Source organism: Tachysurus vachellii, chromosome 22 (genome assembly GCF_030014155.1).
Source record: "Tachysurus vachellii isolate PV-2020 chromosome 22, HZAU_Pvac_v1, whole genome shotgun sequence".
NCBI classification, from domain to species: domain Eukaryota; kingdom Metazoa; phylum Chordata; class Actinopteri; order Siluriformes; family Bagridae; genus Tachysurus; species Tachysurus vachellii.
The window spans coordinates 7,922,640-7,948,809 of NC_083481.1; the positions used below are offsets into that span (position 1 = coordinate 7,922,640).

At 36.4% G+C, this 26,170-nt stretch overlaps 2 protein-coding genes across 3 annotated transcripts; both read right to left on the reverse strand.

The window, feature by feature from the left end:
- Positions 1-2,827: 2,827 nt before the first annotated feature.
- Positions 2,828-16,974, reverse strand: gls2b (glutaminase 2b (liver, mitochondrial)). The gene is made up of 18 exons (XM_060858278.1): positions 16,542-16,974; positions 14,265-14,364; positions 13,652-13,773; positions 12,764-12,893; positions 12,495-12,574; positions 12,215-12,378; positions 11,168-11,226; positions 10,730-10,762; positions 10,381-10,439; positions 10,224-10,290; positions 10,081-10,131; positions 8,053-8,229; positions 7,722-7,853; positions 6,587-6,679; positions 4,942-5,003; positions 4,786-4,862; positions 4,619-4,682; positions 2,828-4,372 (listed from the first exon to the last, which is right to left on the reverse strand). Exons 1-18 carry the CDS (start codon positions 16,745-16,747, stop codon positions 4,240-4,242), a joined length of 1,809 nt encoding a protein of 602 aa, XP_060714261.1. The 5' UTR covers positions 16,748-16,974; the 3' UTR covers positions 2,828-4,239.
- Positions 16,975-20,288: 3,314 nt separating this feature from the next.
- On the reverse strand, positions 20,289-25,753 carry rdh5 (retinol dehydrogenase 5 (11-cis/9-cis)). Of its 2 annotated transcripts, none has more exons than XM_060858596.1 (6): positions 25,735-25,753; positions 24,155-24,221; positions 23,498-23,823; positions 22,882-23,140; positions 21,856-22,019; positions 20,289-20,873 (listed from the first exon to the last, which is right to left on the reverse strand). In XM_060858596.1, exons 2-6 carry the CDS (start codon positions 24,184-24,186, stop codon positions 20,650-20,652), a joined length of 1,005 nt encoding a protein of 334 aa, XP_060714579.1. In that variant the 5' UTR covers positions 24,187-24,221; positions 25,735-25,753; the 3' UTR covers positions 20,289-20,649. The 2 variants fall into 2 exon arrangements, with proteins under 2 accessions (XP_060714579.1, XP_060714577.1); XM_060858594.1 differs by lacking the exon at positions 25,735-25,753 and adding an exon at positions 25,518-25,681.
- Positions 25,754-26,170: the final 417 nt, after the last annotated feature.

Below are 26,170 nucleotides of genomic sequence, written 5' to 3' on the forward strand. Positions count from 1 at the left end.
TTCAAGTGCTTTAGCAGGTTCAGGTGCTTCAGGTGTCTCAGCAGATTCAGGTGGCTCGGGAGAGGCAGATGGTTCAGAGTCGCGGATTTGGGAACTGCCCGGTGAAACAGAAGGGGAGCGAGCATGCCGCGGTGCCATAGCAAGTACAGGAGGCATGAGACTGAGAGAACATACCTCGGTGGTCCTGGGGATCACTGAACTTGACAAAACTAGATTACGCCTCTTAGTCACTCGTGCAGACGTCATCTGGGGATCCAGTAGACTAGACACTAGTAGTTGTGGCTTTGCAGGAGCAGGAGAGATAGGTGAGGCAGCCATTTCGGGCAGTGGTCAGGATGCAGAAATGGCAGCAATCTTGACAATAGGTGCGGGGATGGTAACGGCCCCCTGAGGGACAGGTGTTGTCAGGACAGTGGCTCTTTCAACCGCTGATGCAGATACAGTAGTAGCCCTCTTGAAAACAGGTGCAGGTAAGACGGTAGCCATTTTAGGGGTAGGTGCAGACATGGCAGTCCTGCTTGCGAAGCGTTTTCTTCTGATAGCCCTCCTAGACAAGGGTTCAGGCATAGGAGCGGCTATTTTATGATCTGAGACAGGCATGTTGGTGGCCATTTTGGGAGTAGGGGCAGGCGTGACAGCGGCTGTTTTAGGAGCAGAGACCGGCCTAGTGACGGCCATGCTGTCAATGGTCTTTCCATCCAGGGTTTCCCATAAGTTCCATCGGCTTCGGCTTTCTAAATGACTCACAAACCCCCAAAAGTCCAAAATTTGTAAACTTTGTGTCTCTGCTTGAGACAAAGGTTCATCCAGACAGTCATTTAAGTACAACTTTAATTCTTCGTTGCTGAGGTTCAAACCAGCCGCACATGTCCAGAATAATTGGGCAAAACAACTCACCGCTTGTCCTTGTTGGCGGAGGGACATCAAGTCCGCCAACCTGTCCCACCATTCTTCCTCAGAGGAGGGGGGCAACACTTGGATTTGTATGCCGCTGTATCGGTACATATTGGGGTACGGGAACACACCAATCGAAATAGGGAAATATCACTACTGAATCCTAGATGAGTGGTCGGAAAAGGTGCCGGAAGACTTACTAGGAATGCTGGATTTGGTTGTTGGTTTATGGCTGATGCAGTGATGAAACCAGGGTGGATGAAATAAACCGCTGGATCTTGTCGGGCGAAGTATTCTGTCATAAAGCGTGAAACCGGTTAGATCCAAGAGCAGGTTTATTTGCAAAATCCAAAAACAGGCAAGGTTCAAAACACCAGGCAAACAGCAACAACAAAGGAAATCCAAAAGCAGTAGTCGATAATCCAGGCGTAGGTCAGGGCAGGTAGCAAACAATCACAAATACGAAAAACAGGCAGGGTCAGAAACGAGGCAATAAACAGAACAGAGAAATACGCTCGGTATGCAGACAGGCTAACAATACTTCACGTCATACGAGAGTTCTGAGTGAGCTTAAATAGACCAGCTGATTACAAACAGGAACCAGGTGTGCTGAGTAGGTGGTGCAATGGATAGTGGGAATTAGAGTCCTGATGGTAAAGTGCAGCAAATCCTCTGCAGGCCAGCAGAGGGAGCCCTCAAGGCTCTCATAACAGTTTTTATACCTCTCTACTTCCTTTCCGCTCTCTGTGTGTGGTTCATGATTCCCCTTTCAACCACTAACCCCAAGTACGTCAATTAAAAACATTCATTCATTCATTCATCTTCTACCGCTTATCCAAACTACCTCGGGTCACGGGGAGCCTGTGCCTATCTCAGGCGTCATTGGGCAACAAGGCAGGATACACCCTGGACGGAGTGCCAACCCATCGCAGGGCACACACACACTCATTCACTCACGCAATCACACACTAGGGACAATTTTCCAGAGATGCCAATCAACCTACCATGCATGTCTTTGGACCGGGGAGGAAACCGGAGTACCCGGAGGAAACCCCTGAGGCACGGGGAGAACATGCAAACTCCACACACACAAGGTGGAGGCGGGAATCAAACCCCGACCCTGGAGGTGTGAGGCGAACGTGCTAACCACTAATCCACCGTGCCCCCCTCAATTAAAAACAAAAAAATAAAATAAATAAAATAAACAGTTTATATTAATTTGTAAGTCTAACATTAAACATCACATTTTCAAATTGACACATTTTATTGTACAGCATTTTTCTTACAAAATCTCGTTTTCATACATGAAGCCAAAGAAGCACTAAAACAACAAATACTAATTAGAAATCTTGTTTTGTTATATTCATCTCAATGGCTTACATTTAAAGTGGAGAAACTATTACAGAAATATGCATAGCACATATAAATGTGTGTGTCCCAATCTATGACCAGTCATTTCTATAGAAATAAAAAGACTTTGATTAAATATGTTTTACGTCACAGTCTATATAATTTTCAAATGTAAAGATTGTTGAAATCAACTTAACAATGCCCTTAGCCCAAATATATACATTACTATACAGAACAGAGATTTACAATCCATTTTAAGGCAGAAAAACTAAAGAAATAAATTATAATAGGGTAGCAATATCAGAACAGTAAAATGAGATCTAACAAGGTTCAGTCACTACTGCAGCTTTTTTCCCTAAAGCTAATCTGGCGTTCATTTATCTGACAGATGCTTTTATTCCATCTGGCTTACAAATGATACTCTGACAGTCTGGGGATGTAAACTCACAACCTTCCTGACACAACCTTAGGGCAATGACACATACAAATGACTGACAAAGCAAAGTATCATGTCCTAAATTGACATTCCGTACCAGTCACTTCAATATCTTAAGCACTGTTGTTATTGTATGTTTTCCTTACAGTAAGTTACAGATGTCTTTCCCATAGATGATAATGGAGGAATACATTTCCTGTTCCTAATGAAACACAGCCAGCTGAGCCATCTTTGTGACCGACACTCCTGCCATATAGTCCTTATAACGAAGTCAATTAGATCTTTAATTTTTGCCATAATAAGGGTTCAATAGGCTTGCTCAGCATTTACAGTCCAGACACTCATTATGTTTATACACAATCAGTATTCAAGATGTAACTAAACAAATGATTTGACCATTTTCCAAACAAAAAAAAGATTAAGAACAGGTGAAAAGTTAGATAACCTATATCCCTTTTCAGCGTATTTCTTTGCTGTGTTCACTTCATATATATTTTCCTGCACTGTTTCACTCGGCTGAACGACCAGTCAGTAAACACTGCCCTCTGACAGCAATTCAACATGCTCAATCAGCCAAAAAGCACAAGAAACGATGCCAGAACTACAGGTGACGTCTGCCATGATGTGTCAGGACCTTTACTTACCGAGTCACCATTACAGAAGGTCAGCTGCTGAATTAAAACTTGCTTCTTAATCAGTCTGTTCAATAATACATGACTTGTTCTGTATGTCATGAATGCCAGTTTATACAGAAATAAAGCTTTATATTTGTCATCGCGTATATATCAGTATCTTCACTTGTTTGTCTACTGTACTACATATTTTCTTATGCGTTACTTCTTACTAAAAGTGTGAAGAACCTAATTTTAATGTAGCATAACAACAACATGCACTAGGGCACTGAGTGACACTGTGGGGGAAAAAAAAAAACATGCTCCCGCCATCTTTAGTGCTATAAAGAATGCAGCACACACAGCCATTTTATCTGACACCAAAACGTGACATTTGCTTTCAAGATACTGATTAAGCCTAACTGGAAAGAAAATCAGACTGTCGATGTGACTTCATGGAGCTGCTCTGTTTGTCAGAACAGCTATAAAGAGACTACGTTGAACATTTAAGCTTCAATCTACACAGAAATATCTTAAAGAATATAGAACAATAATGAAATTGTTAAATGTTCTGTATGTTTGTTGTGCGTGTGATATTTTATGGGTTATGCGACACTTACAGTGGCATAATATAACATTAATTAGCAGAATTATTATAGATTTCCTTGCAGTACATTAGTGTATTGTCACAGCCCAGTATGGTCAGACGTATGTTTGCATACATGCTGTGTACAACTAATCAGAGTTCCTCACACAATCCATTACCATAACCCCAAGCAGCAGCATGATTAAACGCACACTTTGTGACTTCAGCACAATGGTGTCAATGAACTAAAACAGCAGATTAGAGATCTTTTACCTCTTCTGATCTGTTATGTGAGATAAGCATCTCTGCTGTCAAATATAATGTTAAACGTCTCATATATATATCTGCTGCATGGCAGTCATTTACTGCCATGCAGCAGAGTCAGTTTTGTTTGTTTCTGCGATAACCTCACAGGCATGCTGATAGTTCTGCAGAATCTTCACGATGCTGTCATGACCAGCCTGTAGTGCATCATTCAGGGGAATGTTTCCCCACCTGGACACACAAAAACACAATTATTAGATGATGAGTTATTAGCTACTAACATTCAATTAGGTACAGCGTGTATTATGTGAATTGCACACTTAACCCAATACAGTGGACAAACTAATCAGCACAAAAGTTAAGCTCTGCTGAACTTTTACCACCTCGTGTCTAATCACTTCATTCATTATACAAAGCTCTCTGGTGACTTGAACGACATGAATAAGAATTCAATCATTTTTTTAATAACTCTCTGACCTGTCCTTCACAAAGGGGTTCACTTTGCATGTTTGTGTTAAAAACCGCACAACCTCCACATGGCCTGAAATAAAAAAACAAGACAAAAACAATGGAAATGATATTATTTACTCTTAGCAACCTATTTAGAAATACAGACATGTAACAGCTATCAGTTAATTGTATACCTTCTGCCGCAGCAACATGAAGCGCTGTACGATGGTCATAGTCCTTCTGGTCCAAATCCATAGATGATAATGCAAACCTGAAAGAAGAGACATACACAATGAAATAGAGAACATGAAGGAATCCAATTCAGTTCAATTACATTTATAGTAAATTACCTCCTGAGGGCAGAAACATCACCACTATGAGCCGCAAACATGAGGTTGACCACAGACTTGTTCTAAAGATTGTCAGTAAAACACAGAGATGTATATACATATTTAGATGTGTGTGTGTGTGTGTGTGTGTGTGTGTGTGTGTGTGTGTGTGTGTGTGTGTGAAATAGTTTTACAGATTGAGATTTACAAATAAAATAACTTTAATGACTGTATGAAGATTACAAAATGATTCAACTACAGTACACGTAATGCAGTGGTGTTTACAGTATGTCCAGCAGATGAAAAAAAGAAATACAAAAAAATACTTAAACCATTTTGACTGAAGTGCAGAAAGAAACTTTATGTATGTATTTTTTTCTAACTGAATTGCCAAAGGATAAACTATTATTATATTGTACAGGTTGGAATTAGATATTAAGTAAAAGAAAACACTAGTGAAGCTAGACTAAATCTCATCTACTCTACCAAAGACAATAAAAGCAAGATGTTGTAGTTGCTGCCATGCTGCACAGATATGCTGTTTTATATATATATATATATATATATATATATATATATATATATATATATATATATATATATATATATACATATACATATATATATATATATATATATATATACATATATAATCCTCTTTTTGTGTTGAGATCATTTTAAGAAGAAAACAATAGTATAGTATGTAGTTTCATTAGAGAAGGTCACTAAGACAGAATGTGAAGGCTGGCCAAAGATAGCAAGGGGCTACAGCTAAACATACAAAATCCTTCTTTATCATATGAGTGGCTGATAGGTTGGATCAGGTGCATTTTATCAGCTCGGGTTATGGCATTACAGTCTTCTGATTGGCAGGAATTCAATCTAGTTGGTGTCATGACAATATAGTCTGCTGCAACTTGTGCAATTTCAAAGCAGGTCTGAAAAGGTTAATCCTTTTGTTCTATTGGGGTCAAAATAACCCCCAAACAATTTTCCCAAAACAAAATGTTATGCGCTTTTATCCAAGGATGAAGCTAAAAATCCTGAGGCCTCTGAGAAAAGTCCCTGTTCCCTGTTACATCGAGTCCCTGTTCCCAATCCAATATAACAGTCTTAAGACATATGTTCCATAGCCTGTATCAAGCTCTGAACCCTTTAAACCACTCAGGGATTTCTGTGCTCTTATGGTGTCCCTGCTTGTATTTAATTTTATAAAAAAATATATATTCAAATACAGTATGATGTATATAACAGAAATAGAAATGATATAAATAATGAATAATGTTAACAGCAAAACTATTCCCACAATTTATTATTTGCACTCTCGTTTGCTATCAGAATCCTCTTCTCTGTCTAGAAAATATATTGTGCTATATATACTGTAGACTGTATATATGGGATGTGGTAGCTCAAGTGGTCAAGTTGCCACTGCAGGGCCCCTGAGCAAGGCCCTTAACCCTCAATTGCTCAGGTGTATAAACTGAAATAAGACAATGTAAGTCACTCTGGATAAGAGTGTCTGCTAAATGCTGTAAATGTAAATGTAATATATATGGTAACGGTAAAGCTGTAAAATGAGAGCTGCAGCGCCATCTGCTGGACAAGAAGCACAATTAAATTCATAGGACTTCACAAAACTACAACAGCTTTTAATATTTGCTCTCACCCTTTCATCACCAGACTGTCGACGTGGATCCTGTTTCTTAACAAAGTGTCTCAGATTGTCATAATTGTGGAAGTTGAAGTGGGACACCAGTTCCTGAGTACAGAAAATGTTTATGCAGTATATCAAATCTAATGTCTTATGATCTTCAGCTGAAAGAGTGAATATGCTTAATGTCAAATGATAAATGATGTAATAACTAAAAAATGTCATATTAAAAATAAGACATTCAATGATTCCTTACATGCATTTGAAACTCCAGGTCAGTATACTGTAAGTGAACGGCTTGTTTAAAAAAATAAAACATCTTTTGTATTTTATCAGATATCAGATATTGATTATATGCATTATAATGAATAAAGAGCATATCAATACAGATATATTTATCACTGCAGAACATTCTAAAGTTATATGTCTGTTCTACACACAGAAAGTCAAAGGAGAACCACCTATGGTGATGAAAAGCATTTACTTCAGAGGGACCGAAAAATGATCATTTATGAGGGCAACTAATTGACACTTTTTAACCCTTTTAATTTTTGCAGTAAAAACCTAGATACAAAAAAAAAAAATTTTTATATAAAAAAAAAATTTCTATAGTCTAAAATGTTTAGTCAATTGAGAAATGTTGGATGTGTCTGTTTTATTGGAACCATTTAGCACTTTAATGGAGCACTTGTAGCATACCACAGTGTGTTTTACAGTAATACTAGCACTGTATGCATCTTTTAGCTATACGTTTAAAGGGATTAAACTCCTGCATGTTTTTAATAAACCATTCATTTTTATAGTCCAATTAGAATCTAGATACGATCAGTTATAGGTTTCTTTATTTAATTACTATTTTTTAGTACTTTGTTAGGTCTGTTCAATAATAGTGATTAAACTATAGAGAATAAACTCCATATATGTTTAAAATCATTTGTCTGCCAGTGTGTTTAATATTATGTATGTTTAAAAAAAAAGCATTTGCATTTGTATACCTCTAAATAAAACTGGTGGCAGAATCAAGAAAAGTCCATTTGTTCCTATTAAATTGTGATTTGTTTTCTTGTTTGGATCGTTCAGAGGAAGAAGGGTGTTATTACAAGTATTTAAGAATGGACTGCAGTCTATGTTTAGGAGAATTTTAGCTGACCTGACAGAAGCTGATGCCTCGTACACTGTTCCCCAGTCTGTCCAAAGGTGGTGACCAGCACATGACCCCCATCACATTGGGCACCACTAAGAGCACAGCTCCTGACACCCCTGACTTAGCAGGCAATCCCACCTGACACAAAAAGAACAAAGCTCACACATTTATATTTTATATTTTCATTCATATGCACATCTAATATACAGAATATACAGAATAAAAGATTAAAAGTATAAAAGTTTTATTTATAACAGCACCTTTTCCTTTTATAATAAACTCTCAAGATCTTTCTGGTTGGATGTTTATGTTCATATCAGCATACACCTACACTTACATGAAAGGCAAAGTGGCCAGAGTAGTCATACATGCCGCATGAGTGCATGAGGCTGAGTGTATTCCTCACAGCCTCAGAGCTCAGTACTCGCTTGCCTGTGATGGGACAGATTCCTCCGTTGGCCAGTGTGGCTGCCATCACACTGCCTGACTCGCATGTCACCTCGATAGAGCACAGCTGAGGGGAAATAAATCAAAGAACTTTCTAACTTATTTCCACCATAAATGTTTTCGCAAAGTAAATCAACATTGTAATACCCATTCCTTACAATTTAGAAGTGTCTATCAATACAAGCTGTTAAACTCTCAGATCATAAATAAACGATTATTAATTTGATAAGGAAACATATTAAACAAGTGTTAAACCAAAGATCATAAGTATTTAAGGACTTATTAACTCTCTCCTCTCAGATATTAATGCGACAGAAAATTATTATTGCATTATTCTATGCATGCACACTTGCACACTTGGCTAAGGCAATCAAGCCTACGACAGGACACAGACAGTGCTAATATCATTTGTAAGACAAATATATCCACTCACCATCCACTTTAATAGGAACATCTATAATCCCAATTTATGTATTTATCTAATCAGTAAATCCTGTGGCAGTAGTGCGAAACATGAAAACATCAAGATACAGGTCAAGAGCTTCAGTTAATGTTCAAATCAAACAGGAGGAAAATGTGTGATCTCTATGACATTGTGCGGTTTTTAGTAATGACATGGTTTTTAGTACTTAATGGGCTGGATTGAGCATTTCAGACCACAAGCATTTATAATAAAGGTGACGCAATATGATAATTAAGCCTATTGTAAAGACAGAAAGCCTATGTCATTCATATGAATTGATTATAATCATATGATCAACCCATTGGGTTACTTTAAAATGCCTGTCAGTACTGTTCAAACTCTGATAAAGAGGGGTTCTATTGATACTAAGCTATGGTCAAGTAGACCAAGAAAGATTTCATCCACACTGCCAGGAGGAATTGTTCGGGATGCAAAGAAAACCCACAAACAACTTGGAGAGAAATACAGCCTGCTCTGGAAAAAAGTGTTGTTGTTGTTGTTGTTGTTGTTGTTTCAACTAGCAACATAATTAGATACTTGAACAGAAATGACCTGAATGGTCAAGTTGCCAGGAGAAAGCCATTACTGTGCCCATGCCACAAAAAGACCCGCCTTCAGTACACCAGACAGCACCTGGACGAGCCTCACAGCTTCTGAAGCAGTCATTTGGAGTGATGACACAAGATTGAACTTTATAGTCACAACCATAAACTCTATGTTTGGAGAGGAGTCAACAAGGCCTTAGGTGAACACTACGCCACCCCCACTGTAAAGCATGGTTGTGGATCTATGTTTTGTGGCTCCAGGGGCTGATGGAAGTTAGTAAAAATTGATGCCAATAAATGAATGCAGCATGTTATCAGAAAATACTGGCATTTGAATTTTACAGCACCAAAGATGCACATGGGACGCTCTTGGATGTTCCAACATGACATTGATCCAAAGCACACAGCAAGGTTGGCCCTCCAATGGCTGCAGCAGAAAAAGATGAAGGTTCTGGAGGCCATCACAGTCTCCTGTCCTCAATACCATTGAGCCACATGGGGAGATCTCAAACGTGCAAGCCTAGAAATTTACAGGAACTGAGGGCATTTTAGCAAGAAGGATGGGCAGCTATACCACCTGAGAGAATTAAGGACCTCATGCACAATTATTACAAAAGACTGCATGCCATCATTTATGCTAAAGGATGCAATACACAATATAAGAGCTAAAGGTATGCAGACATTCGAACACGGATTATTTCTTAGTTTCTTTTTTGTTTGATGATTGTGCCATTCTGTTATGCCTTACATATTCACTTGAGTCCTATTAGAAATAATATTCACATGTTTGCCTTCTCACTCATGTTTTCTTTAAAAAAAAATAAGAATTAAAAAAAGGTACAAATTTTGCAAATTTTTCCAAGATATGCAAACATTTGAGCACAACTGTAAAATTTTTTGTTATGTTTACCTGAAAGTAAAAGTCTAGGGCATCACTCATATCAGCCCCATGAGGAAAACACTGCAAAACACAAACAGGTAACCAATAATTGTTTTGTTCATTCTGTTGAGAAGTTTAAAAAAAAAAGTTTGAAACGCAATTACAGAAGAAACCTTTTTCTCTTTCAGGTAGTAGCCTATTGCATAGTTTCTGTCTCCTGTCTCCTTTTCTGACTGAAACCTACAAACAGAAATTGCTTTACACAAAATCAATGGCAAAAACATAAAGCCAATTAAAGGCAACAATGTACGGTAAATGTTAAGGACTCACGTGGCATTACTGAAGCCCACATATTCCTCGCCTGCCATTTTTTTCACAAAGTCCATCACCTGGGGAAAAAAAAAAACAGGCTATTTGTTACAAAAATTATTTCACAAAAATAACAATAAGAACACTTATATGCAGGCTGTTTGAAACATTTTCACATTTTTATATTTAAAAATGCATAACAGGGAAAAAAATTCACATTCATTCACAGTTAAGGTCCCATTTTTTATATTTAATCACCTAAATTACTAACATTACATTAACATTTATATGCTGTATATGAAAGAAGAACATGATTCTGTTTATTTTATTCTTTGATTAACTTTGTACTATTGCCTGCCCACTTACTTACATAGTCAAATTTTTCTGCTTTGTTGGCCCCAGGCTGAATATGTATATAAAAAAAAAAAAAGTCAATCATATTTAAAAGACAATCATATTTGAACATGACAGAGTTAAAGTGAATCCTGAAATAAACCTGGATGGGTCATTGCAATATCATCACTCATACTGATAATATATATCTCCTTTGCTTGTATTCTACTGATGATAGATATTTTACTGAGCGGAACAGGGACACATAGATGCCATGTTTTGGATTTTTTTTTTTTAAACAGGCCTTGACATATTATCAATGTCTCCCCTTTAATTCATGGGCCAGATGCCCATATTTACATCCCACCAGGTTCGGGTTATCAGTCAGAGCAGAGACATCTTTGATTGTGGGGTCAGTGACTCACCTTTGTGACGTAAACTAGCTCCAGTCAAAGCATAAAGAATATGTGTTTACCTTGATAAGAGAGCTGATTACAATTGCTCCTGCATTCACCATGGGATTGTGAGGTTTATCTGGAAAACAAATATACCATTTTAAAACCAAACAACAATTATCAAGCTTTCTAAAAACTGACACGTAACCTTGAACTGCTCACTGGAACCCCCACAGATTATTTTGTTTATAGCAGTTGTGCTGGGTTATAGATATAGAAAAAAATCATACATAGCAATAATATAACCAAGGAAGGAAGTCATAACATGTTCAAACATGTTTTCTTTGATTAATGGGAACAAATATGAATGTACAGATTTGTCAAAGAACAAAAACTGTGACTGTGGCAAGGAGCTGAAAGTTTGAATGGAAAATGTGTGTACTGTAAGTAATAAGCATGTGACAAAAATGCTTTAAATGATTTAATCATAAAATACAAGCACCACTCATAGTTGAGTATGCAAAAGAAAAAAAAATGCATATATATATATATATATATATATATATATATATATATTATATAAAACATAAAATAAAGTTTTGGTGGGAATATTCCTGATAAATAATAAATGATTCTGTTCTGCATAGTGGCCTTGAGAAGAGCAGTGTGTGCTCTTGTTACACATAGACAAACATTTACCAATTTTGAAACAAATTCCTACAAATTTCTTTAATATAGATTTTTTTTTCTTCATTTGTAGAAAAAGCACACACTGCTCTTCTCAAGGCCACTATGCAGAACAGCTGAGTGTTCAAGGGCTCCCCAAACACAGATAGGTCATTCTGCCCAAAATTAGAAAAGGCTTGCATGAGAATTATCCTGAATCTAAATTTTGCCCAGATATTATGCAGGTGAAGGTTCACTAGACGTAATGCAAGTTATTAGACTACGTGAAGACATATCCACCCAAAAATACTCATGTACCCAGTAAGCATAAGGCAATAATCATAATCATCTAAAGAATGTTAAAAGTTCACCAATAGCTTCACTTGTAAGTAATGTTAACTCAATTGTGGAGGAATATTTTGTTATTTTTAAAACAGATGTAGTATTGATCTCATGCCCACCACCGTCATCAAGGGAGAGCATGTTGAACTTTAGCCCACTGGGCTCTTTCCCTACATAATGGTGCACGTGATCAGTTCCATGCTCATGTACAGCAACGGCATATTCCAGTGGCTTCACACATGACTGCAGGCAAAATGGCACCTTGGTGTCACCTGTTGAGTGCCTTTTAAGGAGACACAATTCACAATTCATAAAAAATGGCAGATGTGTAATATTTGGCATTTAGCAATAGTGGTTCAACAATTAATTTTTAGTGCAATAACAAATTCTACTTTTTACCTCTGACCATCAACTGTGCACAGTGAAATTCCCCAAAGACTGGGACTGAACTTGGCGAGGTGTGGAATATAGTCTGCTACCTGACAGACAAAAACTTACATTTAATATATATATATATATATATATATATATATATATATATATATATATATATATATATATATATATACTGATTTAATATATATATATACTGAGCAATAGTATAATTTAGCAAAAGTATAAGTAATGATACAGAAATACATAATTTTATGAGGAATATAATTACTCACTTGACCTTCGTGCTGCTGTTTAGCTCTGTTATAGATCTGATTTATGATACTAACAAACGCCTCAAACTCGGGAATGATAAATTTCTTTCGGAAAGCTTGGGAGAGCAAGACAATGTTTCCACCGACACACCTGATAAAGAGTCCAAAGAGTTATGAGTTGAGTTGTTTTAGTTAGAACTTATATATGAACGTTGACAACGTTGCATATACAATGATTAAAATAGCTATAAAATAAATTGATAGACTGGATAGACTAGGAGAGTCTATCTTGTCTAGACAGCAGTCTGACATTTGAGGTGTTATTCATATTACAAGAAACAGTTAAAGTGGACATCTAATGTCCATTTAAATCCTTTTTAGTACAGTGTTGTGCTTGTGAACATCTGGCCAATCAGTTGTTAAATATACAACAGCCTTACAAACAAAAAACAACATATCAACAACTTTTTAAATTAATTTCTTTTTAAAATTCCAAACTATTTAAATTAATTTAGTACCAAATGTATTTCTGTTAATTCAGTTAAATCACTGATATATATATATATATATATATATATATATATATATATATATATATATATATATATATATATATATATATATATATAATTTAGTTTTAAGCAAAATTAAATAGTTTATAAAGTATACAACCTCAAAAAATGTTTTGTAAATGGTGTCCTAAAGAAAACATTCAAAATTCAATAGTTCATTTTAATTCTATTCTCTCACACTTGTATTTAAACATCATAATGCCTCTGCCTTCATGTAGTCTAGGATTAGTTTGTGTGTGTATGTGTGTGTGGGTGTGTGTGTGTGTCTTTGTGTGTGTGTATGTGCGTGTGTGTGTGTCTGTGTGTATAGTTGAAGTATTTTGAGTGACACACACACCTGCGAAACAGATTGCGATCCATCATGACATCACCATTAGATTCTCGTACAGCTTGCCGCAGTTTGTCCATGCAGTCCCGCAGACGGGGATCAGACGTCAGCAGGCCCGTGCTTTTAATAGCCTGGAGCACAATTGAAACAGGATTTGCACAGCTCCAATGGCACTATACAGAATTCTTTAATATACAGATTTCTATATCAGATTTGATTTTATTGTTTGCATTCTGTTATGATTTAGTCTTGAGCTACAGTACAAAGGCATATAGTAACTAATCTATATTTATGAGACTTTACTCTTTCCACCAAATTAAATGGCCACCATAGGACCACAAGTGAGTACTATATATTGTTAAAAGAAAAAGCAACTTGGTGATAGGTATAATTGATAATAATGGCAATTAACGCATAAGAATATCGAGGTGTATTTATTTAAACGGCAGCTGCGTATATAATGTAATACAGAACAAGTTAATGCACTGCATGAATTACTTAAAATTCAAGTTTATTCATGCAATCATGGACTTTTTAGGTGAGTGATGAATTCTCACCATCTTTTGTGTGTTCAAACTTTGTATTTTTAAAGCTGACAGTGTCTGTTTAATTATTGACTCACACTTATGAAAAGAGAGATGGGGATCCTGTCCTGCCCATCAGTTATGGTGTGGAACAGCAAATCCTCCAGACCTGAAAAAAGACCTTCCCCTGTCCTACCTCTGAGTAAACACAGATAAAACTTTAATGGCCAAAAGATATGGGGTCAGAATTGTTTCGTTATTCTGAATAAATATACTATGATCCACAAATAAATATAAAGAGTTTCACAAATATTTTTTAAATCAACAAATGCACAATAAGCAAACCGTAAATATATGTTACACATTTCACAAAAAGAAATGAAATTCACAAATAAATAAAATGGGATTTGCAAAAAAAAAAAAAAATTATAAATATATATTTAATTGTATTTATTTGTGGATCGCGTTCTGTGCATTTGTGGATTTGAAACATTTCTAACATCAAGACGTGCACAAGAATACACAAATAGGTGGACTCCGCCCACCGTCTACTCCAGCCAATCGGACAACGGTCTCGTGGCGCTGACCAATCGTGGCACGGTCTACCTCCAACCAATCACGTTCTGATTTACTCGCAATCGCATGACTCGAAATCATGACATTATCTACTGTATGTGAAATACTAAAAATAAAAATAAAAAGCCCAGAAACAGAAACAGAAGTTTCATGTGAAACAGCATTCAGTGTCAACTCACTGTACACCTGTAAACATGGCTTACATTTTGCTGATTGAAAATGTACTGTGTGACTTTATTAAAGTAAAAGCTAAAGGAAGCAGGATGCATTATGCTTACAATAACTCTTAGGTTTCATCATTCAAGGTATCATAATTCCTCTATACAGCTTGTATACATTAGAATAAAATGTCATTTCTTCACGACCATAATGCTTTATATAACGTAGAACGATGGCACACAGGGTTAAGTCATGTACGTGCAAGTGAAAGCATCAGTATGAGAAAAATGCAAAGTAAAAAAAAAATCATGAGACTGTAAATACATGTGAAAGGGCACACAAAATAGAACAAGAGAATCGTACTGGATGAAAAAAAATTGAAGAACAGCTTCAGAGCAAGTAAATCAGAACGTGATTGGTTGGAGGTACAGTATATTCCACCAAGAGTCCACCTATTTGTGGATTCTTGTGCACGTCTTGACGTTAGAAATGTTTCAAATCCACAAATGCACAGAACGCGATTCACAAATGAGCAGGAAGCCATTCACAAATAAATACAATTAAATATTCATTCATTCATTCATCTTCTACCGCTTATCCGAACTACCTCGGGTCACGGAGAGCCTGTGCCTATCTCAGGCGTCATCGGGCATCAAGGCAGGATACACCCTGGACGGAGTGCCAACCCATCGCAGGGCACACACACACACTCATTCACTCACGCAATCACACACTAGGGACAATTTTCCAGAGATGCCAATCAACCTACCATGCATGTCTTTGGACCGGGGGAGGAAACCGGAGTACCCGGAGGAAATCCCCGAGGCACGGGGAGAACATGCAAACTCCACACACACAAGGTGGATGTGGGAATCGAACCCCGACCCTAGAGGTGTGAGGCGAACGTGCTAACCACTAAGCCACCGTGCCCCCACAATTAAATATATACTTATAAATATTTTTTTTATTTGCAAATCCCATTTTATTTATTTGTGAAATTCATTTCTTTTTGTGAAATGTGTAACATATATTTACGGTTTGCTTATTGTGCATTTGTTTATTTAAAAAATATTTGTGAAACTCTTTATATTTATTTGTGGATCATAGTATATTTATTCTGAATAACGAAACAATTCTGACCCCATAAAAGATGGTGTTTTTGTATCTGACATTTGCTTCTTTAGTGTGTGCTGGAGCTAGTGTTACAGCATTGTTACAGATTGTCTAATAAAAAATGTCAGTACCATAAATAGATTATGTATTTATTGTATGTAGATGTATGTATGTATTATATGTGTTTGGGGAATCTTTCATTGGAGCTAAAATTAAATCTTTAATATGATATAAAATGATTCCCCCCAGGTATCCTAGCTTTAAAATGATCTGGTTGAGAAATATACAAAACTGAAACACATTATATTTAAGGAAAGATTGTGGCATACTATTCAGAACTACAGTACATATAGCAGAAAATGTCAGATATTGACATTATGTACGGTTTTCTCAGAATACTGCACACATTTCTGTCAAAGTTTAATAAACGTTGAAATAAAAATGCAAATATTTATGTAACATTGTAAGCGGTTCGAGTTTAATGTGGTTATTGTACAGAATGTTGTGTATAAACTGTCCTGACTTACCCCTCTGGGGTTTCAGTAGTTGCTCTGCTGAGATAAAGTTGTGAAGCACTGTGACCCAAACACCGGCTCTGTTGTGAGACCTGTCGCATGCTATCACTGTACAAGCCCAGTGCACCGTTTCTTGCGACATTTTCCACAATAAACTCCACCATTCTGGCATTAATCCGACCAAACGTTCTCAAACGGCACATCATCATCATCCACATCCAAGCAAGAGAAGATTAAACACAGTTTGTCAACAGTCTATGTACTTCTCAAAAGAGTCTCGTGCAGAAGACTAGAGCGCACGTGTGGCACTCAACAGCAGCTGTGTAAATACGCACAGCTCTTGTTTCACGTTTATGAATAGACAGTTTACAATTTCCATTTGTAGTAAAGTTTACGTTCTGTTTGTTACAGTCTGACTCACCTGCAGTGTAAACGCCTCTCTGTGACGGTCCTGCATGTATGTTTACCCACAAAGTTGTTTGGTTATTACGTGTGCAGTAATATTAAATCAATACTGTGTGAATAGTCAGGTCAGTATGGAGCAATATGCAGTCAGCGGTGACCATTTTAAAGGGACGGGCCTTTTGCAAACAAGCATAATAATACATCAGTCTTTTGCAAGTCGAATAGGGATTTTTAATTCAAACAGGTTTAATGCAAATTGGTGAGTTTTGTACATGCATTATTTTACTGTGAGATGACTGGATAACATGTGCAAGTGTTTATAGCAGAAATAAGCTATTGTAATTAAAAGCATTCAAAGTAATATTTACTTTTGCTGCATGAATATTTTCTGTTAATGGTTCTACTAGAATATATTTAAACTTAGTTCATGTACATTTTGCGTACAGTGTTGTCCAAAAGTCTGTTTATTTCCCTGTAAGCTTGAGTGGTGGTGTGCACTTCAGCTGACATGGATTGCACAAATTTGTTTAAACTCCTACACACATGCTCCAGTAGAAGAGATTAGGCATGAAGAAAATCTGATTATTTGGACAAAAGCAGTTAACATAGTCAATCAGTTTGCTTACACTTAAGTGAGTCCTGGAAAAGTGTACAATTATAAAAATAATATACACTGCTCAAAAAAATAAAGGGAACACTTAAGCAACACATCCTAGATCTGAATGAATGAAATAGTCTTATTAAATACTTTGTTCTTTACATAGTTGAATGTGCTGAAAACAAAATCACACATTTATTAACCCATGGAGGTCTGGATTTGGAGTCACACTCAAAATTGAAGTGGAAAAACACACTATAGGCTGATCCAATTTTGATGTAATGTCCTTAAAACAAGTCAAAATGAGGCTCAGTAGTGTGTGTGGCCTCCACGTGCCTGTATGACCTCCCTACAACGCCTGGGCATGCTCCTGATGAGGTGGTGGATGGTCTCCTGAGGGATCTCCTCCCAGACCTGGGTTAAAGCATCTCCTGGACAGTCTGTGGTGCAACGTGGCATTGGTGGATGGAGTGAGACATGATGTCCCAGATGTGCTCAATTGGATTCAGGTCTGGTGAACAGGCGGGCCAGTGAATAGCATCAATGCCTTCTGCTGACACACATCAATGCCAACTGCTGACACACTCCAGCCACATGAGGTCTAGCATTATCTTGTATTAGGAGGAACCCAGGGCCAACCACAACGGCATATGGTCTCACAAGGGGTCTGAGGATCTCATTTCGGTACCTAATGGCAGTCAGGCTACCGCTGGCAAGCACATGGAGGGCTGTGCGGCCCTCCAAAGAAATGCCACCCCACACCATTACTGACACACTGCCAAACCGGTCATGCTGGAGGATGTTGCAGGCAGCAGAACGTTCTCCACGGCGTCTCCAGACTCTGTCAAGTCTGTCACATGTGCTCAGTGTGAACCTGCTTTCATCTGTGAAGAGCACAGGGTGCCAGTGGCGAATTTGCCAATCTTGGTGTTCTCTGGCAAATGCCAAACGTCCTGCCCGGTGTTGGGCTGTAAGCATAACCCCCACCTGTGGATGTCGGGCCCTCATACCACCCTTTCTGACCGTTTGAGCAGACACATGCACATATGTGGCCTGCTGGAGGTAATTTTGCAGTGCTCTGGCAGTGCACCTCCTGTTCCTCCTTGCACAAAGGCAGAGGTAGCGGTCCTGCTGCTGGGTTGTTGCCCTCCTACGGCCTCCTCCACGTCTCCTGATGTACTGGCCAGTCTCCTGGTAGTGCCTCCATGCTCTGGACACTACACTGACAGACACAGCAAACCTTCTTGCCACAGCTCGCAATGATGTGCCATCCTGGATGAGCTGCACTACCTGAGCCACTTGTGTGGGTTGTAGACTCCATCTCAAGCTACAACTATAGTGAAAGCACCGACAGCATTCAAAAGTGACTAAAACTTCAGCCAGAAAGCATAGGAACTGAGAAGTGGTCTGTGGTCACCACCTGCAGAACCACTCCTTTATTGGGGGGTGTCTTGCTAATTGCCTATAATTTCCACCTGTTGTCTATTCCATTTGCACAACAGCATGTGAAATTGATTGTCAATCATTTTTGCTTCATAAGTGGGCAGTTTGATTTCACAGAAGTGTGATTGACTTGGAGTTACATTGTGTTGTTTAAATGTTCCCTTTATTTTTTTGAGCAGTGTATATTCAAGATATCAAACATCTAGCAGTAGATTTAAAAAACGAATTGAAACCGTTTTCAATAAAACTGAACAATCCCAGTTTTTTATTGTGTTCTCATTTTACCAAGTGCATTCTGTGGTGTATTTGTAATGACATTTTAAAGTAACAGATTGGTTTAGATTAATAGTTGGTTTATTAGTTCAATAGGTGGCCTGGTAGCACGGTGGCACTGTTGCCTCACTGCTCCAGGGTCCCATGTTTGACCTATGTCTCAGGTTACCCTCTTTCTGTGCTTAATCTCCCCGTGTCTATGTGGGTTTCCTTCAGGTTCTCCAGTTTCTTCTCACTTCCTAAAAACATGTAGCATTTTGTCTCAAATAATGAATGAATGTGATGCTAAAAATGGCAGATCCATGGTCAATTTAGAAAATATTTAGTAAATACTTATCTATATGTTCTTTTTGTACTCGATCTTTGATTTGTTTACGATCTCTCTAGTACAATTAGCATAATGTGCAGCTTAATTACCGTTTGAATCATTTAAGCCTTAATTATTAGCAGTTTCAGTCAAAACCATGGTACCTTGCCTTGTGCTAATGAATAACCTTATTACCAATGTTTTTAAGATCTGCATGTAGTTCTGTCTTGTTTTATTGATCACAGTGTTCAATACAGTGTGGAAAACCACAACGAAATCTTGCATGCAGTTTGCATTAGTCCCAAAGGTCCAATACAAAACATGTTAATGGTGCAGACTAATTCACTATATTTGGGTTAAATTGTAGATTTTTGGCAGAAATATTCATTTAAACTAGTATTCACTAGCCAAATTATTAGTCTTACATTATTTACATTATTTCACATTATAAAACATTAAGAAAAGTTAAACCATTGGATATGTGACATAGTTCTTAAAAGGTTATTTAAGTTGTGCATTTATGTAATTGATGCAATATGATTTTAAAAAGGAATCTGACAAAAAAAAAAAAGATTCTAAATTGTATATCAGGATGAATAGTTTTGAATGAAAATGTTATACACTGCCATATACACTGTTAAACCAATAATTGAAAGTTGACAATTTTACCTTTGAGGTGTTGAGAAGATTGTGTCATTAGATTTGATTGATTTACACTCAAATTTGTAAATTCACTTTATTAACATAAAATTACAATGGGTTTATTCACATCATTAGTGTTCCAAAGACATTTATTAAATATTGATTAAAATATTTTTGTTGCTCGGTCAATAATATTATAGTGAGAATACAGGCACAAGGTGGTTATAAACAAAATATTTGGTCAGATGTTTGTGGTTTACTGGCAGCTAAAGCAATTTTAAAGGAATCCATATGCCACTTGCAGTATAGAGTAACACCCAATAGCAACTTAATTAAACAGACAAAATATGCACTGGCATAAACAGTATTTTGTATCACTTAAATAAAATGTAAATACATATAAATCTTCCTTTTGAGAAGGAACACTGGATATAGTTAATTTAAATTTGGATCTATAAAACACTCTTGGCAGGCCGTGGCAACACAAATCTCAGTGCAATGTCAACAATACAAGCTGGCATGTAAGAGAGAGGGATCCAGAGGAGTTTGGCATCCCAGCCAGGACTGTACCTTGTCCTTGGGTGAGCAGCAGACAGAGCGTGCTCCATGCAGTTGGTTACTTTACTCAAATCAGCATCACATATGGCATTCATAATCAATCGCTGTGTGTTGATGTCTGGATTGAGAGCAGAAAAATAAAAGGAAACCATTTGTGGTTAAGAAATGTTCAGTGCTTCAAAGGGGCTAACAAAGCACCATGGACTAATTGATCATTTGGAAGCAAGTGATAATACATGCAGGGTTGCCAGTTCTCATCATAATTTCCATCTCTACTACATCGCAGAAACTACACATAAATTTTGCATATTTTTGTCATTTTTCTCAGCTTTAATGAAGAATTTGTTCACCCTGTTGAGCGTGCATTTCTGATTTGCTATGATTGCCTCATGTGTTCATTATTCACTCTATAATCATTATATCCCTCTATCAATTTTTGCAATACACATAAAAGTTTCTGTACATCATCGATACACTGTCTGACTCCCTTTGTTTGTCACAGGCTCTATTTACTTATAACATTTTTAGATTTAATTCTGTTTATTTGCTTAATCTTGGCAATTATTAGACTATTTTACAACAAAAACAAACATCTACAGAAGCCTTTCCACCCAAAACCTCACTCCAAAATTCCCAATTCCGCAGTAAAGCCATAACGTGGAGCAGATATTACAGCTTTTTTTCAGACAAGTATGAATGTCATATTATGATATTTAACAATATTCTACATACTACCATAAATTGTTTAATTAAGAAACTAATAAATTTGCCTAGAATCTATACGCTTTTGTCCTCATTCCAAATTACATAACTATGCATGATATGCAAATTAAAAACAACCCAACATCCTACTGTCAACAGTTGACTAATGAATAACTAGTGAATAAACTACATCAAGCGGTCATGACCTGGATTTATATAAGAGAACTCAAACATTTCAATATATTCCACAATATACCATAAATAACCATGAATTTTTATGGACACTGTGTAAGCACATTTACAAACTTAACCTATGGTTAGTTAGATGTTAGTCATTTAAAATTATTCATTATTTTAAGATGCATGGGAATATTACATATAATATCAGAAATATTTACACTTATCCAGATATTTTTCTCCATAGCTTTCTTTCACTTCAGGCGTCAGTTGGTTCCACAGGCGATGAAGTTCCAGTTCCAGTTGGTCCAGGCTTGTCACCTGGGTCTTGAAGAACCCAGGTTCTATTATACATACTTTGATTCCAAAATGTTGAATGTCCCTCCTGAAACAGAAAATTGCATCGTTTGTATTTATTATAGACTCATAACACCATTTAATCCTTTATTGCATTATATTGGATTTTTATTTTTTTTCCCTTTCCATGTGTCACATGGAAGAATGAACTGGGATGGAGGATGGTTTAAACTCAGGATCTTCTTATTGTGGCTGCGGGGGTTTCCAGTGGTTTTTCAGACTACTCATTTTACTGCATCATTGGTCTATGTATGATTACTGTATAAAGCAATTTCAGTATTTGGAGCAGCATTGAGAAAATAATAATAGAAGTCTAGTTTCTATCTAGGCTTATCAATTAAAATCTACAAAAATCTAAAATCTCTAACATTAAGGTTCTGAGTATAAGCTATATGAGGAAAAGTCTTACCAAAGATAAATCTTGATGTGATTTTAACCAATTTTCCAACACTGGAGCCAAAATAATTTGTGGTTTTCATGCACAATCAGTCAGAATATGCTGACACTGACTGAAGAATTTATGAGTGTCTAAACAACTTGCATTAAAAAGTGTTTTCCTTTCCTTTCCTTTCTTAATCTAAAATTGGATCCTATGATAATTACACATAAGGTATACTGCAGATGTGATAGATTAGGTTAAAAATGCTGGTGTATTCCTTCAGCTGCTGATCTAGCACAATTTTAAATCATGGAAATACATATTTATGCCTGTTCAAGCATCTGGTTTGAAATACTGTCATATTAATGGTCTCTGATTGCAGATACAGTAATGACTGATGTTCATGGTTTAATGCTAATGTTTTTTTTTCACATTGCTGTGTGCCAAATATAAAGAACATGATGCTGAAAATATGTTCACCTTTGATTTTACACTGTTAACTTGGAAATACCTGAGGCAATCGGAAAAGGATTCCACTGCAAACTTGGAAATGCAGTATCCACCTCCGTTTACTGCCACTCTGCCCAGTACTGAAGCCACATTAACAATTCGTCCATGGGCTTTCTTGACTAGTGGCAGAAAATTCATGGTCGTCTCAATCACACCTGTCATGTTGACTTTTAGAGTGCTCTGGAAATCCTCGATCTGCATCCACTCAGAAGGACCCATGGGCAAGGAGCACCCTGCATTGTTCACAATCCCCCACAAACCTGCCGTTGCAATGAACATATTACACCTGAATAATGACATTCTATAATATACTATATTCCACAATGACCCTATGGAAAAGCTAGCACTTTTACAGTGTTATACATCATATTATTAATCAATCATTTAGACTATGTTAAATGTCTAAACCAAATCACAATTTCATTATTTCTCAGTCTTAATACTATCATGCCTTAGTAGTGCATTATGGGTAATACAAATGTTCCCGTAACCACCAACAGCACACTGTTTAAACACTATAACAACTATCATGAAGACAACATTCATCAAGTAGGCTGATTCTGCATTCAAGTATTTAACAAACACAAACTGTACATTAACAAAAGGCACAGACCAACCTCTGTCTCCAACCTCCTTCTTCGTCAATTGCACAGCATTCTGAATACTAGCTGTGCTAGTAACATCCAGTATGCAGGTCTTCAGATAAGGTCCCGTCACTCTCTTTAGGTCATCTGCTCCTTTTTCAGTCAAGCAACCAGCCAACACATGGAATCCACAATTGTCTAGTTGTTTACATAGCAGGTTCCCAAAACCTGAATCACAGCCGGTGACGAACACATACTTGTCATTAATTTTGTCGATTGCCAGGCTGTCACGGTACATCCATATCAAAGCCCATAACAGCACAAAGGCACCAACAGCATACAAGAACAGGTGATCCTTACTGCATAGAAAAAACAAATTTATACATAGATACAATCATGTCTACATTTAAAGGGACAGTTATGTCAGAATATAAATAAATAAATAAAATATGTCTCATGAGGAGTGCTTTATATATATATATATATATATATATATATATATATATATATATATATATATATATATATATATATAATTAAAAAGATCCTAAAGACATTTAGCATTTTTTTTCAAAATTAGTCTTCTTAAAACTCACTTATAATGAAAGTCTAAAGCAAAATTGTTGTCAAATTTATTATTATTTTCAAATTTATTATTCATCATATTTTATATGATGCATCACACATTACCTGATATATTTATATAGTAGCTCCATGTCCATGAGAGATCCTGAATGATGCAGGCTTCAAACAACAACTGTAAAAAAAAAAAAATTAATCAGTTACTAAAAATTAAAGCAAGTCAACATTTCTTTTAATACATTAGAGATTGCTCAGTTAGTGCCAAAGCACTTATTAGCCCCACTATTTCATAAGTGCCTGGGTTTAATTTAGTAAGTTCACACACTTGACACCATGGCCTCAACAGTCAGGCAGTTACACAGCCATCTTTAGCTTGTGCCACTTTAGTAGCCTTTCTTGATTAGTGACATTGCATTATTAGCTATAATAGTTGGTTAGGACCATTACCTCAAAGAACACACCAGGCCCATGATAAGGCATGTGATTTTTAATTTATTGATGATTTTGCCACTTGCCATGGTCATGGGGAAGTAACATAAAACTGTGTTTTTTCAATGTATGTTTTTTCGATGTAATAATTTATTGTATTAGTATAATTAGTATAAATGGTTGCAATTGTAACAATTAAAATAACTGTTACAATTAAAATGATCAGATTTAAATCAGTATTTTATATTTTGTTACTAGACATAAAAAGACGTTTTGCATATGCTTCAGTCACAGCAATTATTTGCAAATTAAATCTTTAAATATTTTTACATATTAGTTCCTTGTTGAGAAAATAACTCCACTCCCCCATCTCATTACTAAAAATTTGGAAAAAAAAACTTTTAGATATGCTGGAGCATGTACACCACCAACATCTTGTGCCTACAGCTAAAACTGCTAAGCATATAATGAGTATAAATAATAAGTAGAAATAATAATAAATGTAACATACTATTCAGTTGAAAGATATCTATTCAATTCAATTCAATTCAATTTCATTAGATACATAATTATATAAAGCACAAAATGTCCATCACTCCATCAATTTTCTATACTGCTTATCCTACACAAGGTTACGGGAAACCTGGAGTTTATCCCAGGTGACTCAGGGCACAAGGCAAAGGAAAAGGGTGCCAACACATTGCAAGGCACAAACACATACACACACTCACACACCCATTCATACACTTCGGATAAGATGCCTCCACTCTTTCGACTGGGGAAGGAAGCTAGAGTATCCAGAGAAAAACTCCAAAGTCCAAGATAAAGGCAGGAACCAAATCCCCAATGAAACAAGCTAAACTCTAAGCCACTCTGCATAGTCAGAATGCAAGGTTTAGTATATATACACATTTGCAATCAGGGGTATATTTCAATAATATTAAATATCTATATTTTTTGTTGTCACAGAAATAAGTGCTAATAATATGCAAATATATTTGAGTATTCAAATAAGCTGTAGAACCTCAGACATATAACTTACATGAAATGCCAGTATGGCTCCAACCACTGCTTTATTTATTCATTAATTTGAGTGTTAGGTGGAAGCATGGAACAGACATACAAAGTCAAGGGTAAATCCATAGTCATGAACCAGGAAATCAAGCTGAAAAAATCAATACACTTGGATCCAGGAAGTAGAAGAAAAACTATTAAAAAACTTGACATAGAAGCCATAGTTTGAACTGATGTATACTCACAAGTCATTGCAAAAACTGACAGATAAAAAATAAGCTTAGTAGGTAGTAGGAATGAAGAAGTATTAAACAGATTGTTATTAACAACTAACAGAGGGAATGATATAAAAAATGCTGGGAAGCCAAAAGGATCACAAACCTACGTGTACAAATTCCGGAAACTGAAAGTGGTCAGAATCATTGTTTTTTTTTTCCTATCAAATTTTAGAAATGTTATTTTTACAACACACAAATATAAACAATTGTGTAAAAGTTAACACCTGGTTAATTGCAGGATATTTTTAACAAATGCCTTACAGCATTCAGCATTCTTTGGTACCTAAGGGCTAAATGCAATTTAGTAAATTTTATTACAAAAATCAACATACTACACACACACACACACACACACACACACACACACATATATCTATATATATATATATATATATATATATAT

Excerpts from the sequence above, each read along its gene's own strand:
- rdh5 (XM_060858596.1), bottom strand. The coding sequence starts at position 24,186 with ATGGACATGGAGCTACTATATAAATATATCAG. Across the intron at positions 22,020-22,881 it reads TCCTTTTCCGATTGCCTCAG|GAGGGACATTCAACATTTTG; the intron begins GTATTTCCAAGT and ends TTTCTGTTTCAG. Across the intron at positions 20,874-21,855 it reads AGAAAAATATCTGGATAAGT|ACATCAACACACAGCGATTG; the intron begins GTAAATATTTCT and ends CTCTCAATCCAG.
- gls2b (XM_060858278.1), bottom strand. The coding sequence starts at position 16,747 with ATGTGGATGATGATGATGTGCCGTTTGAGAACGTTTGGTCGGATTAAT. Across the intron at positions 10,132-10,223 it reads ACTACCTGAAAGAGAAAAAG|TGTTTTCCTCATGGGGCTGA; the intron begins GTTTCTTCTGTA and ends TGTGTTTTGCAG. Across the intron at positions 6,680-7,721 it reads GAGGCATCAGCTTCTGTCAG|GAACTGGTGTCCCACTTCAA; the intron begins GTCAGCTAAAAT and ends TTCTGTACTCAG.